A 15,869-nucleotide genomic window follows, 5' to 3' on the forward strand; every position below is an offset into this window, starting at 1 on the left:
AGAAGAAGAAGAAGAAGAAGAAGAAGAAGAAGAAGAAGAAGAAGAAGAAGAAGAAGAAGAAGAAGAAGAAGAAGAAATAGAATAATAAGCCACTGTAAAGTTAAAGAAAACTAAGATGAATGAAAATTCGCCCAGTCATGCTACAGATGGGCTCTGTATGAAGACTTAGTTAACAGAGCTTTAAAATCCACAGAAAACACTCAAAACCTAAAACAATAAGAGCATATGACTCACAGATATGCTACCAATGCCCATACTTTGGGGGATCTATTTAGGAAACTCAAAATAGGGGCAAAGAGTCTCTAGTGCACACTATAATCATAAATATTAAATGAGATAGATCACAGAAAGGCAAGGGAAAGGGGAGAAACAAACTGGAGTGTCTGTCTGGGAAGCAGCACAAGCTGGTCCCCTCACTGCTCCCCCAAGAACAACATGGCAGGTGGGGAAGAACAAAGCTGGTGTCAAACACAGAACAAACTGCAGTCACCTCAATGGGACATAGGCTGTTTGAGACGCGTTAATGGGTGTCACGTACGATTTCAAGGTTTACCTGAAAGTTCCAAACGCATACCTGACAAAAGAGGTTGATATTCACAGACAGGCTTTTGGTCAGTGAGCATGCACGGTGCTGTTCCCTCCCTCTCCCCTTCACGCCTGTGATCAAATGTCTGTGTTTCCCCACATTACCGTCAGAAAGTCATTAAACTCAAACTCGATTCCCTTTCGAGTTGAAACCTGTCAACCTCTCTCCTCGACGTAAAGTCAGTCAAACTATCAGAGATCTTTCCGGTGGCCCGTGTAGAACGGGCCATGAGGATGTTTGTGGAAGGTTGGGTGCACCTGCCATGGCCTTCAACACCTTCTTTTCATGGTCCCTTCCTCAGGAAACTACGTGGTGACAGATCACGGCTCGTGTGTCCGGGCCTGCGGTCCTGACTACTATGAAGTGGAGGAAGATGGTGCTCGCAAGTGTAAAAAGTGTGACGGGCCATGTCGCAAAGGTAGGGCGCCTACAGGTGTAGACAACCCTTTTCCGTGACCCTTGTGCCGGACTCTCACGTCCACCTCCAAACAAACTGTTTTAATTAAAACAAACTGTTTTAATTAAAAAAGAAAACGCACATCTTTGTCTGTAAAATAGAAGACAAACTAGCAAAGCCAAGTTACCAAGGTTGGGGGAGGGGGGGCGGTCTCTTGAACCAGGCACAGTGGTGCCACCTACAGCCCAGGTAGGTGAACTGTCCTGGACAGAAAAACAGGGAACCAATGTCTTTATGAGTAGCTAGATTCAGTCAAAGTAGAAAACAACAGGGAGACTTCAAAGCCTTGCAGTGACTGGAACACCAAAGCCTGCCAGGGTCCAGACACCTGGAAGGTCCCCTCAGAGCAGGATGAGTTAGGGATGACTGGCACAGGGTTAGTGCTTCTGCCTGTGCGGGTTCAGCAAAGGTAAATGGAACAAATCTCTCTCTTAACAGTTTGTAATGGCATAGGCATTGGCGAATTTAGAGACACGCTCTCCATAAATGCCACTAACATCAAACACTTCAAATACTGCACTGCCATCAGCGGGGACCTTCATATCCTGCCAGTGGCCTTTAAGGGGTAAGTAACAGCTAAGTGACTTGGAGAGAGAGCAGCCAAATCTACTTCTTTGGAACCATGGAAAATGACCGATAATCGTGTCGCTGTCTGTTTCAGGGATTCCTTCACACGGACCCCTCCTCTAGACCCACGGGAACTAGATATTCTAAAAACCGTAAAGGAAATAACAGGTTCGTGCCGGTGTATCCGGGAACATACACAACAGATTAAATTTTACAGAAACCACCAGACATTCCCCCTTCTTTTCTGGCATAGCAATGTGGTGTCTGAAGCTCTATGGTTAGGATTAATTCTTAGAGAGTTCGTAAAATTTGTTTCCCTTTCTGCAAGCTGGAAGCACTTTAAGCCAAGGCTGAAGCCATGCTGGACCTCATGTGGTCACATGTAACAGTTCTTCCCAGCTCAGACAGGCCTTCATCCTCACAGACCTCAAGACCTGGAGAGAAAAAGAAGGGGAGATGCGGGTTCTCGGGTTTCAGGGTTCCTGAACTAGATTTCAACTGATTGCTCACTGGGGAGTCTTGGATTCATCACTGCCACCTGCACTTCATTTTCTTCATCTTTAAAAAGGGATAATTAGATCTGAGAAACAAGACTGATGTGGGGATCAGAGTTAAATGAAGAAAACATTTAAAATGAGACTAAGTAAGCAGCTACTTGAAGACAGAGAAGGAACCAAGTGTGTAATCTGATATCCTTGAAGGATATCAGAGCCAGGGCACATCCTCAGCCTGTAGGGTGGACATCGGCCTGGGGGTTGAGAGAGGTGCAGTCAGAGAGTCAAAGTTCCATGGAGGAGGCAGGATTTCAAATCTTTTTAAAGATCACCGGGACATGTGTCAGTATGTACACTGTCATCCTTAGTATTGAGGACCAGAGACTCCACTGCCACTGTCTGTACACCATGAGTCCTAGAACATGCTTCCTACAAAACAAAGAACTTTCCAGCATTGTGTGTCTAAGCCTTTCTTCATCCCCTCTAGGGTTTTTGCTGATTCAGGCTTGGCCTGAAAACTGGACCGACCTCCATGCTTTTGAGAACCTAGAAATCATACGTGGCAGAACAAAGCAACAGTAAGTCAGCCGTAACCAAAGCCTGGGAGATTATCTCTGCTTTTTATTTTGAAGTTGGCCTTAAAGGGGAGGTACAGAAACAGGACAAAGGTGAACTTCCTCTCAGCTTCCCCTAATTTGAGCAACTTACATGAGCCGATGTGTGGATTAAGATAAAGATGTTGACTGCACAGCGCTGTGCGCTCGACCGTGTACTTTTTTGAGTTCACCAGATTTTCCGTGAACGCATGTGTCCTTTCTCTGTCCTCTTAAGAATCCCATATTGCACTGACTTCTAATGTCTTCTTAGTCCCCTCCAAATGTCCCTAGTTCCTATGGCTTTGACTGTTTTTATTGCCTTGACATGCTGGGAAAAATATGAACGGGTGTTTTATAGAATGTCTTTATTTGTGTTTGGCTAATCTTTGATAGTGATGAAGTTGAAGGTATTTAACATATCGCACAAGGGGACCCAAGTGATGTTTTAGCACTAATAGGTTTGGGGACTTACAATGTCCACTATTTCAGACACAACAAAGACATGTGTGCACAGAGAGAAAAAGATACACACACACACACACACACANTAGTAGTGGTTTACGCCTTTAATCAGAACAACCAAGGCAGTTACACAGAGAAACCCTGTCTCGAAAGAAAGGAAGGAAGGGAGGGAGGGAGGGAGGGAGGGAGGGAGGGAGGGAGGAAAGGAGGGAAAGAGGGAAGAAGGGAGGGAGGGAGGAAAAGAGGGAGGGAGAGAGAGAAGAAGGGAAGGAGACCCTTAATAGATGAGAGAAATCCTAAGATTGGTGGTGAGGAAGAGAAGCTTGGACATCCGCAGCTCAAACTTCCTTGGGAACATTAGGAGAACCTTTTCTGAAATTTTCCACCTCTAACCTCACATCATATCATAGCACGATGCACACAGAAAATGCATTGCTTTCCACCAGCTCTGTTAGTCAGACCCTTGTGATAATGAGCACAGAGCTACATCTGCTTCCTGCCTTCTGGATCTCTCAGGAGCATTCCTTCACTGATGCCAGCCTGGGGATGAGCTCTATGACCCAGTGCTGGAGCTTGACCTGCCAGAAAGACCCCAGGCATATCCTGACTCCTTGGCTTCTCTGAGGAAAGTTCCCAGTGGAATTCCCAGTGTGGGTCTCCTAACCAGGACCCCTCGCTTCTCTGGAAACAGGCAGTGAATAGAGAACCACGAACAGAAAGAGGGGGCTGTCAAATAATGCTTTATTCCTCTGACTTAAAAGTAACCTCTTAACTTTCATTCTCTTCCTTTTATCCTGTCGCAACCAACCCATTCCTGATGCTGGTGTCAGAGAAGCTTCCTTCAAATACTCACTGCTTCTATGTGCTTGGCCATCAGTGGCCTGTGACAACCCAAATTCCTCCAGCAGGGCCATAGATCTGGACTCTGACTTCAACCACCATCCCCAGGCCTGTCTTCTAGCCCCTCCCCCCCCCCCCCCCCCCCCCCCCCCCCCCCCCCCCCCCCCCCCCCCCCCCCCCCCCCCCCCCCCGCAGACAGCCACGTGGTGTGGCATTCCTTTCCCTTTTGTCTGGCTAACTTCAGTCTAGTCATCCAGTGGGGGCGTACCTTGTAGAATCCTACTTGGCTCTGCTCTCCACGTCTCAGATATGAGACATCGTGGCTTGGAGAAAATTGTCCTTCTATGGCGCTCCTCCATGGAGCTACTTAAGTTCCCCTTCTTGACTAATCATTCTCTCTAAAGCTGTGTTCATTTCTATGGACTCAAAAAGTACCTGGATCAACTAACCAGGGCCTGTAGGGGCTCACAGAGACTGAACCAACAACCAGGGAATCTACATGGGACAGATCTAGGCACTCTGCATATATGTTGCAGTTGTATAGCTTGGTCATCTTGTGGGACTCCTAACAGTGGGAGCAGGGCTGTCTCTGACTCTGTTGCCTGCTTTGGGGACCCTTTCCTCTTACTGTATTGCTTCATCCAGCCTTAAGATGAGAGGAGGTACCTAATCTCACTGTAACTTGGTATACCATGGCTGACTGATATCCATGGAAGACCTATCCTTTTTTGAAAAGAAAGGGAGGAGGAGTGGAAGGGAGAGGGGCTAGGATGAGGGGAAAGTGTGGTAGAGATGTAAAAGCAAATAAAGAAAGAAACGAAAAGCTCTGCCTGTATGATGCCATCACCTTTAGACAGGTTCTCTAAGTAAAAGAGGCATACATTTAACCAATACAGTGTTTGTCAAAGGGCACTACAGATATTTACTCAATAATCATGATAGGATGAGCCTGGATAGATGAATAGATGGGTAGATGGACAGACAGACAAATTGACTTCAAGTACACCTTGGTGTTTTTGATTTCTAGGAAAGCTATAAATACAGCAAATGAAATGGCGTCAGGCCATTGGCCAGGCCTTCACTTTACCCAAGGTTAAAAATAACAAATGGATGAGAAACCATCCTTTCCTTGAAGAAACTTAAAAAAAAAATACTCGCGTTTTCCAAAAGCCGTGATTCATATTTTTCACAGAATGATTATTAATAATGGGAACACGGTTTTCAGAAAACCCAAGTGGCCCAGAAAAACAAATTCGGAGCGTGACTTGTTGTTCTCATTGTCACATACAATGCAATTCTCCTTCTCCCCCATTCAGCGGTCAGTTTTCTCTTGCGGTTGTTGGCCTGAACATCACATCATTGGGATTGCGTTCCCTCAAGGAAATAAGCGATGGAGACGTGGTCATTTCAGGAAATCGAAACTTGTGCTACGCAAACACAATAAACTGGAAAAAATTCTTTGGGACTTCCAATCAGAAAACCAAAATCATGACCAACAGAGCCCAGAATGACTGCAGTAAGTAGTTGGTCCCATCTCACCTGTGTGCATAGCTCCTGGAGGCAATTTCTTTTAAGAAGGGATGGTGAAGGGGCCCTCGGCTCCTGCTCACTGCTCTTCCCCAGGTCTACAGTGTGCTGGAGCAAAGAGTGAACACAGGGATATGGAAAATGTGCACTTTTGTGGGGGATGGGGGGAAGTTAAAGTAACGAATAAGTCAGATGCAGAGAACGCAATCACAACTGCAAAGAGAAAGGAACCCTTAAAGAGAAGCCTTCTACTCTACACTGGGACAATAGGAACAGGGGCCCTAAGGGCTAAGCCCCTACCGCCAAAGGCTCCATCTGGTGGAGATGTACATTCATTTGAAAGAAGAGAACCCAAACTGAGAATTCAGCTGAAAAGATTACCTGCGTCTGGAAGCCAGGCTGCGTCTTTAGCTGGCCCCTAAAATGGACGGCAGCTTCCACATGGTACTGGTTCTATACACATGAAAGATATAAGGTTGATGGGGGCATGGAAGCTTATGCCAAGGTTACAGAAAACCAGCCAAGCCAGCCAGTACATGGGCAGGGCTGAAGTCACTAAAAGGAGCCCTGCAGAGGCCACTGAGCAATCCCATAAAGATGAAGCTTAAGTCTCAACGGACACCCCAGGATTTTAGAGACATCAGTATGATGGGATGTCTGCTACCAATAACAAAAAGAAAAGAAGCTGCAGGCTTGGGATAGAGCAGGTCAAAGGGGAAGCTTCTGCACACTGCAAGGGGCAGACCTGGAAGGCTAGAGCTACCTAAGTTCTTGAGAGCCCCTTATTTCCAGCATCTGGAAATCCTTCCACTTTCAAGAACTTGAGTAGTTCTGCTGGGTTTCCATCTCACTTTGGTTCACACTTTCTTTCCTGTGCCCCATTCCACTTCTGTGAAATGGGAATGATTATTATGTGCCGTTGTATGTGGAAAGTTTGTAAATTGCTTTCTGATTGCCTAGAGAGCAACAGCTAAGTGAATGCCTTGAGTCCCAAGAAAAAAATAGACTTGAGATTTCTGAACGCTATTGATACTGTTAAAGACTTGCCGAGGGCAAGTGAGGTGGCTCGGCAGAAAAGAGCGTTACTGCCAAGCCTGGAGACCTGAGATCTATTCCCAGGACTCATATGGAGCAAGGAGAGAGCCAGCTCCCACAAATTGATACTACACACACACACACACACACACACACACACACACACACACACACACACCACAGTGGAGGAGTGCACATGTTCATCCTCTACACAAAATAAAAAAGATAGTGGAGTTTTTTTTAAGTCTTAAGAAGATGGAATAAACACGTTTGGTATTGTGCAATGTTCATAATGCTTCCAGGAGGCTCAGGTATTTGAACACTTGGCCTCATGCTTCTGCCATTATGATGAACAGTGCCCCTTCTTAAACTGCTAGCCAAAGTAAAGCCTTCCTCCCTTCAGTTACTTCTTGTTAGATATGTGGTTAGATATGTGTTAGATATCCCTGGAATTTAAAGGATGAAATGTGATCTTGATTATATTACATTTTGACTAAATATAGCGCTATGCTCACATCAGTCTTTAGTCGCTAGAGCCACATCATCCAAGTGCACACGTGTGCCTACACATGTGTGTAAAAGAATGTATGACATCCCACAGTTATATTCCCAACTCTGGTTTCAAAACATTAAATTAAATTAGATTTTGAAACTTGCAAATGCCACTGACTTGTGGCAAGACTCTAAACACTAACAGAGGCAATACTGAGTATCAGCGATGCTTTGGCCCAGTTGGGCTTTGAGAACTTGCCCTGGTTTTTATGCTTTAATCACCTTGGCTTTGGCTTCCTCTTTCACACATGGTGATGATTCCGGCACCATGGCATTCCTCAGTGACATGAGAGCCTGTATGTGACTCTCTTGGCATAGTACCCAGCACACAGCAAGCAGCTACAACCTTCCCTGCCGTGTCTGTCAGTTGTGACATCCATCATCAAAGCCTCCCGAGAGTCAGGTTCAAGCTGCCCTGACCACAAGAGAGAACAAAGGCTTTGGCCCCTACTCTCCTCAGAACCCCTGTGTGCCTACAAAGAGTACACAGTCCCTCAGAAAGGGTCACCTCTTCTGATCCCTCCCGTTACTGCTCTGTGACTGACCCTGTGACTCACTGTGTCTTCTCAGAGGCCACAGGCCACATCTGTAATCCTCTATGCTCCTCGGAAGGATGCTGGGGCCCTTCGCCCAGGGATTGTGTCTCCTGCCAGAACGTCAGCAGGGGCAGGGAGTGTGTGGAGAAGTGCAACGTCCTGGAGGGGTGAGACACTGTCCTTTCAGCCTCTGTCTAGCTGGGAGATGAGCCCCGTGCTCTTTCTACAGCCTTGCAGTTATTCACGTTTTTTCTTCTCTTTCTCTCTTGTTCTTGATATTATCTTTCTTTATTTGATGTTCATTTTTTTTTTTTGGCAAAGTGTTCATCACATTAGAAAGCAAGTTTCTCATTGTTCCTCAATGCACCTGATAATCTGTCCAGTCTCCCTTCCTGACAATACTTTAAATTTTCATTTGACAGAAATTCCTCAAGATAGAACAGACACAGTAGCTAACATATTTAAGAAAGTGTGAGCGTTTGGACTTTTCTTTCCTGTCCACTATTCCCATTGTATTAAAAATATATCAACACAGAGCATTTCCTAATTAATTTTAGTTTTATGTGCCCCTCACACACACTGATTATTGAGTGGTACAAATTATTTTAATAAAACCAGGAAGAAAAATGTAAATCCTATATTTTGTTAGTTTAAAAGTAATCAATTGCCGGGCGGTGGTGGCGCACGCCTTTAATCCCAGCACTCGGGAGGCAGAGACAGGTGGATCTCTGTGAGTTCGAGGCCAGCCTGGTCTAGAAGAGCTAGTTCTAGGACAGGAACCAAAAGCTATGGAGAAACCCTGTCTCGAAAAAATTTTTTAAAAAAAGTAATCAATTGATAGTACAAAGTATGTCAATGTTGGCATAAAGTTTTAAGTGAATATTGGTAATGATTTAAAGAAATTATTTGAAAATTAAATTGAAGGGCAGAAAGGGGCATTTTGTTGTTGTTGTTGTTATTTAAGGGACGAGAAGAAGCTATGGTGGAGGAGAGACATGTGAGTTACAGGCAGTGCAGGGAAATCTTCCATCCTGTTTCGCTAACAGGGTGTTGACCACAGTTTGTATCCAGAAATATTCCAGAGCTGGATGGAAAGGCAATTTTGATTTTGTAAGAATATCTCCATGGGCCTAGGGCTACTGCTCTAACTGCTGTTTGACGTCACACAGTGAGCAGCACCATAGCCCTTCCTGTGCTAAAATAGACGTTCATATCTTCAACTTTCAAATCTCTTCACTGCACCCAGAGGCCCAGGGCTCTTAGTGTGAGATGCCGATGGCCTGCAGCACCTCATCACCACTCAAGCCAGAGTCCTGCAGGAGGTGACAAGGAGACAAAGCTCAGAAAATCACCACTGAGGGTTTTATTCACTGCCAGTGAGTTGGCTGTGGTCTCTATGTTCTGCCGGGGGGAAGCCGTCCAGGGCTGGCCATTGGCCTCTTCTGTACTCTTCGCAGTTTGACATCAGTGAGCAGTGACAACAGGCAGGCAGGGACAGGTGCGCGTGGCACCCTCTGCTGTTACAACCCTAGTCCATTCCTTGATTTTTGGGACCCTTAGCTCCACAAGTCTTAGATTTCTTACAGTTGCCTGCAGTGTGGGACTCTTAGGTGTTATGACATGTGTATAGGCCCTCTACATTAGGATTCCCAAGCCTGTCAGAGCAGTGGGTGCAGCTTCAAGAAGGGCCTGAGTGACAGGCTCCTCCATTCTTGACTGTGATTGCTGTGACAATCCTTGGGCCCCAGATGCGTGAGACACGTGGCTCTAAAATCCGGGAAGTACTCTGGAACTCCCTCAGCCACCAGGACCTGAAGTTTGTTTTTTCCTGCTCTATGCAGTGGTCAATTCTTCGGCCTCAGCTCTCCATTTTCTCTCTGTCTGCCCTCCCCTTCATGCCTGCTTTGCCCCTCTCAAGCTGGCTGGTCTCCTCTTCTACAGCCACCAAACAGCTGGCCAGGTGCTACATCTGCAGCTCGGCCTGACGACGGCTCGCTGTTACTGCTGTTCCACAGCCTCTTCCATCTCTCTTCCTGTCCTTGCTGCCTCTTTCTAGATGCTGCCAGCTCAGCCTGACCTAGTAAAAGTAGGCAAAGGAAAGGCCACCCGAGAGGAGTCTATTATTGGCTTAATATATCTATTGCTGTAATACCAGGGAAAACAGCGCACAGGAAGGACTTTTCCAGAGACTCAGGAAGTGAACAAGTTTGAACGTTCTTTTCCTATCCCTTCCTTAGTCTTAGTAACCATTTCTTTCCAGCTTAAATGTCCATGTGGGTCTTAGAGGGAAGGGATGGTTCTCAGATGTTTTCATATTTGGCTTTCTTACCTGACATTCAGCAACTATGCCAGTAGGAAAAGGTCAAAGAAGTACCCTGGTTATAAATGAAACTGTGTGCAAGGTGACCTAAGGCTCTATTAACGAGCTCAGCGGATTATATTTCAGGTCAGGCCCAGCATTCTGACCCTTTCTTTGCCCTAAGATGCTTCTGAGTTTCTGGGCTAGGTCATTTGCGTTACTTGAAATAGTTACCGCCACTCGGGGTATGGCATGTTCAGTTCACTGTGTTCTTTTCCCAGGGAGCCGAGGGAGTTTGTGGAGAAATCTGAGTGCATCCAGTGCCATCCAGAATGTCTGCCCCAGGACATGAACATCACCTGTACAGGCCGGGTAAGGAGTTCTACTCCACGCTCTACCCTGCTTTGTGGGAAAGCCTTCACAGGAGCCGCAGCAGGAACAGCGATGATCCAAGCCGCCCCCAAGTAGGAAAGATAGCTGTGCAGGCCCTTTCCAGGGAAGAGAGCCTCAGGACCTGATCCTTAAAGTGCCTATGCAGGGTAGAAGCGCCTCACCCCTGCCTGCCCAGCATCTCACACTCATTTCACCATGGCCATTCCCCCACTGTATCACAGGACAGGCTATACTGGCCTGAGACACTGCCAGGCAGCTCACACAGCTTTGGCCATCTGCCAACATCTCCTCATTTTAATCAAACGCCACCAAACCATTGTTTAACACATTCAAGTTACACTATTTTTTTTAAAGAAATCCCAGCAATTTTTCTTCAATCAGTTGCTTTTTTTTTACACACGCAGTAGCAAACTTCTAAGGGATGTCTGTGGGAATTCAGGTTGCTCTGACTCAAGTATGCTGCTCCTACCTGATACTAAGCCTAGTCGGGGCTCGGTTTCCCTGTGAGTTCCAGCAGCAAACTCTTAAGTGTCCTCATTGAAACCTGTTTCAGCGGTTGTCCATCAGTCAAGCGGAGTGTAACAGAGCTGAGTTAGGAAATTGAGACTGTCAGCGTGACTGGTTACCAAATAAGCCCTGGGTGTGCAGGCTTGCAGGGCATTGGATCGCGTCCTCATGGCTGCAGAGAAATAATCGCTGCTCTTGCTTTAGTCTTCCAGCTGCTCTGGCTTTGAATGTGTTCCGCCTCTGTGCAGACAGAGCTGAACGGTTGGTTAGTGGAGCCAAGGGGGAAAACCCTTGCCTAACAGTCCTCTCGTGAAGTGTGAAGCACACAACCCGGGCAGTCCCGCTGCCTTCGTTTCTGGGGATTTTACAAGGACATTCCAGGTTTTACAGACAGACTCTAGCGCTGCACATTCACAGCCCACTCCGCTGCCCGCACCGCCATGTGCCACCTTCGTTCCCACGGAGAAATACAAAAGAGGGTTTCCCTTCATGCGCCTCAGCAAGCCGAAGGCTGGCCTCCCTCAGCACTGCCTTTTAACTTCAGATGGGATATGCAGGAAAGATAAGGATATACAACACACGTAGACCAATCGAAATGACTCTGACAAGTACTATGCCCACGATATCTTAAAGTACTGTTAAAAAATATGGTGAAGAACGCAGTTTAATTTATGCTTGGGTGTGATAAATTCATTTGCTTTTTCTATGAAAACCTTTATGTACTTTATTCAACGTGGCTGTACTAGAGGGACTGAGAACGGTGAACACAATAGCAGCTGTCCTTTCTTAACAGATTATAGCCCACAAATCAAATGATAAAGAAGCTTGCGGTCGGGTCTGAAGGCTTTAGTTCCATCCCTGAGACTCACACAGTGGAAGGCAAACACTAGCTCTCACAGGAAGTGCCCTCATCTCCACAGCGCATCCACACACTTTCTTCATTAGCTAATCATTAGTACAAAACATATGAAAAGAAATTGAATTGTTTTCAGTGCAGTCAGGAAAACGTAGCTTATTGCGGGCACAGCAGGCAAGAGCAACCACATCACTTGTATATTTGAAGGACACTGTTGCTAAGACAGAAAGGCAACCCACTGACTGGGAGAAGATCTTCACCAACACCGCAACTGACAAAGGTCTGATCTCCAAAATATATAAAGAACTCAAGAAACTAGACCGTAAAAGGCTAATCAACCCAATTATAAAATGGGGCACTGAGTTGAACAGAGATCTCTCAACAGAAGAAGTTCAAATGGCCAAAAGACACCTAAGGTCATGCTCAACTTCCTTAGCGATCAGGGAAATGCAAATCAAGACAACTTTAAGATACCATCTTACGCCTGTCAGAATGGCAAAAATAAAAAACACCAATGATAGCCTTTGCTGGAGAGGTTGTGGAGAAAGGGGTACACTCATCCATTGCTGGTGGGAATGCAAACTTGTGCAACCACTCTGGAAAGCAGTGTGGAGGTTTCTCAGGAAATTTGGGATCAACCTACCCATGGACCCAGCAATACCACTCTTGGGAATATACCCAAGAGAGGCTTTATCACACAACAAAAGTATATGCTCTACTATGTTTATAGCAGCATTGTTCGTAATAGCCAGAACCTGGAAACAACCTAGATGCCCTTCAATTGAAGAATGGATGAAGAAAGTATGGAATATATACATATTAGAGTACTACTCAGCAGTAAAAAACAAGGACTTCTTGAAGTTTGCAGGCAAATGGATGGAAATAGAAAACACCATCCTGAGTGAGGTAAGCCAGACCCAAAAAGAGGAACATGGGATGTACTCACTCATATTTGGTTTCTAGCCATAAATAGAGCCTATAATTCAGGTTCTTAGAGAAGCTAAATAAGAAGGAGAACCCAAAGAAAATCATATAGGCTTCCTCCTGAATATTAACCTTCATCAGGCGACGAAAGGAGACAGAGACAGAGACCCACAATGGAGCACCGGACTGAAATCTCAAGGTCCAAATCAGAAGCAGAAGGAGAGAGAGCACAAGCAAGGAACTCAGGACCGCGAGGGGTGCACCCATACACTGAGACAAGGGGGATGTTCTATCGGGAACTCACCAAGGCCAACTGGCCTGGGTCTGAAAAAGCCCGGGTTAAAACCGGTCTCGCTGAACATAGTGGACAATGAGGACTACCGAGACCTCAAGAACAAGGGCAATGGGTTTTTGATCCTACTGTACCTATTGGTTTCGTGGGAGCCTAGGCAGTTTCGTGGATGCTCACCTTACTAGACCTGGATGGAGGTGGGTGGCCCATGGACTTCCCACAGGGCAGGGAACCCTGATTGCTCTTTGGGCTGACGAGGGAGGGGGACTTGATTGGGGGAGGGGGAGGGAAAAGGGAGGCGGCGGTGGGGAAGAGACAGAAATCTTTAATAAATAAATAAAAAAAAAGAACTTCTCCACTGGGAAGAAGATGCCTCAGTGGTTAAGAACACTGGCTGCTCTTCTTGAGAACCCAGGCTTGATTCTCAGCACCAATGTGCCAGCCCACAGCCACCTGCAACTCCAGTTTCTGGGGATCTGATGCCCGCTTCTGGCTCCTATGAGCACCAGGCGTACAAATGGTACACAGACATTCACACACATATACAATAATAAAGAACATCCATATCATTGGCTTTTGTTTGCTCACAGTAAATATTATAAATAGGAAGTTATTTCTATTTTTGAAAAAGAACTAAAAAGATCAGTAACGTCCTCTGTATCTTGCTTCAGGGGCCGGACAACTGCATCAAGTGTGCCCACTACATTGACGGCCCACACTGTGTGAAGACCTGCCCAGCTGGGGTCATGGGGGAGAACAGCACGCTGGTCTGGAAGTATGCAGACGCCAACAATGTCTGCCACCTCTGCCATCCAAACTGTACCTATGGGTAAGAGCAGTACAGTCAGTCACCTACAAAAGCGTGTGAATTTATACACTGGAAATGCCTACCAAATTTTAGGCAGTGAATTTATATAGGCTTGTATTTTAGCCAGGACCCTAATATGTTTCAACTGTGCACTTGTGGTGGCAGACGGGATATGCTGATGGGAAGATCTCAGATTGATAAGACTATCACTCTGTCTTTCAGGATGTGTGTCTCGGGTAGTCTTGGTTCCTTGGCGCTGCATTGCCAATAGAAAAGAGTGATGGGTACAGCTATCAACCTCTTCCCCCTCTATATAATAAGGGTTGGGTTGGGGATGGTATGGGCTGGGAGTGGGGAAGAGCCTGGGGAGGTGGCTCATTCAGTGACTTAAGGACCTAGTTTGTTCGCCAACACCATGTAGAAAAAAACAGCAGTAAAGACTGTATACACCTGTAACCTCAGCACTAGAAAGGCAGAGATAGGAAGATCCCTGGGGCTTTCTGGACATCCATTCTAGCCAAATTCTTGGTGAACTAGAGTTTACTGAGAGATCCTGACTCAAAAAAAAAGGAGTAATTGTTTTTCAAAAATGACATTTGGTGTTGACTTCTAGACTTCACACAGTGCACGCACACATGAGCACACATGAAGATACACACACATGGGCGCACATGAACACACATGCACATGAGGGCACATGAACACACACGCACACACGTGAGCTCACATGAACACACATGCACACACATGTGAGAGCACATGAACACACGTGGGCTCACGTGAACACACACACGTGAGCGCACATGAACACACACACATATACACAGTAACACTTCCTGAATTGTTTCAAAGCACCTTTTTGAAATCTGCTTGATTGTTAAGCTGACTTCAGTGGCTTGAATTAAAGCTGGCTAGAGTAGAATTAGCAGATGCGTTCTGATTCTATACATTTGATTGACTGGAACACTATAAATCAACAATTGAATCAGATCACACTCAGTAACCAGAACAGTGTCGGAGTTTTCGTTTATATATATTACCCATGTCATTGTATTTCTAAAATCTTCCCTCTTACTCAGAACTCTCACTCACTCTTTCTCTTGATCTCTCCAATACCAGCAACCTGGATTTACAATGCTGTGTATCTAAATACATTATTCTGTAAAATCCAGTGATAAGTAATTCAACATAAATTACAGGATTTTGTGATGATGAGTTAGTATCTATAATGTATTTAAAATAATGACTAAGACAAGGTGAGCACTAACAAGCAATGTTAACGATAGTGGTGGTGGTAGGGACTGATGCTGGTGGTGGTGGTGGTGATGTGGATGGTGGTGGTGGTGATGTGGATGTGGTGGTGGTGATGTGGATGTGGTGGTGGTGATGTGGATGGTGGTGGTGCTAGTGATGTGGATGGTGGTGGTGATGTGGATGGTGGTGGTGGTGATGTGGGTGGTGGTGGTGGTGGTGATGTGGGTGGTGGTGGTGGTGATGTGGATGCTGGTGGTGGTGATGTGGGTGGTGGTGGTGGTGATGCTAATTACATGGATAGTGGTGGTGGTGCCATTGAGGACACTGCTGGCGGTGGTGGTGACAGTGGCAATTCTTGTAACTGTGACTGTTATAACAATAAGTTTTCTGGCAAAACAATCGTACTGCCTTTCAATATTTTGTTTTAAATTCTTTTCCAAAAGTCTCAGATTGTATAAAGGGGCCGGAATTCCCAGAATAATATCAGAAACAATAATAGTTGAAGTCAACACTTGACATCTGATGGTGACGGGCAGGACAGTGGTGTGTCAGCATTAACAATGCCTTGGTTCTTGGTCTGAGACTCCAATTATCTTGCCAAGGAGAGCCATCTGCACTTTCAAAATAATATTTCTAAAAATGAGGTGTGGGTTTTGGAATTTACCATTTCTGTGGTAGTAATTTAACATCGTCCAATTTTCCCTGTGTCTGCACCACACACTGGTTACATTGTCCAGTTCGCAACCTCTGCAAAGCCTGTAACAATAATGCTTTGCTCCTTTTCAGCTTAGCCCATTTTTTGCATTAACAGTTTTGGAGCAGATTCTCCAGAACATTACTGTGTGAGCTGTATACAATAAATGAACGTCTCTCCTTTTCCCTGC

The 15,869-nt window shown here is 45.7% G+C and overlaps 1 protein-coding gene across 3 annotated transcripts in view; it reads left to right on the plus strand.

Moving 5' to 3' along the window:
* The window catches only part of Egfr (epidermal growth factor receptor), a 173,170-nt gene that overhangs the window by 124,812 nt on the left and 32,489 nt on the right, over nucleotides 1-15,869 (plus strand). For all 3 annotated transcript variants that reach the window (XM_050141264.1, XM_050141265.1, XM_050141266.1), the window contains exons 8-15: nucleotides 888-1,004; nucleotides 1,482-1,608; nucleotides 1,705-1,778; nucleotides 2,592-2,682; nucleotides 5,319-5,518; nucleotides 7,687-7,819; nucleotides 10,233-10,323; nucleotides 13,595-13,752. In XM_050141264.1, the coding sequence (XP_049997221.1) occupies nucleotides 888-1,004; nucleotides 1,482-1,608; nucleotides 1,705-1,778; nucleotides 2,592-2,682; nucleotides 5,319-5,518; nucleotides 7,687-7,819; nucleotides 10,233-10,323; nucleotides 13,595-13,752 (991 nt within the window). The remainder of the gene's footprint in view (nucleotides 1-887; nucleotides 1,005-1,481; nucleotides 1,609-1,704; nucleotides 1,779-2,591; nucleotides 2,683-5,318; nucleotides 5,519-7,686; nucleotides 7,820-10,232; nucleotides 10,324-13,594; nucleotides 13,753-15,869) is intronic.

This window comes from Alexandromys fortis, unplaced genomic scaffold, assembly GCF_014885135.2.
Source record: "Alexandromys fortis isolate MF-2015 unplaced genomic scaffold, M_Fortis_MF-2015_v1.1 scaffold_7, whole genome shotgun sequence".
Taxonomy (NCBI): domain Eukaryota; kingdom Metazoa; phylum Chordata; class Mammalia; order Rodentia; family Cricetidae; genus Alexandromys; species Alexandromys fortis.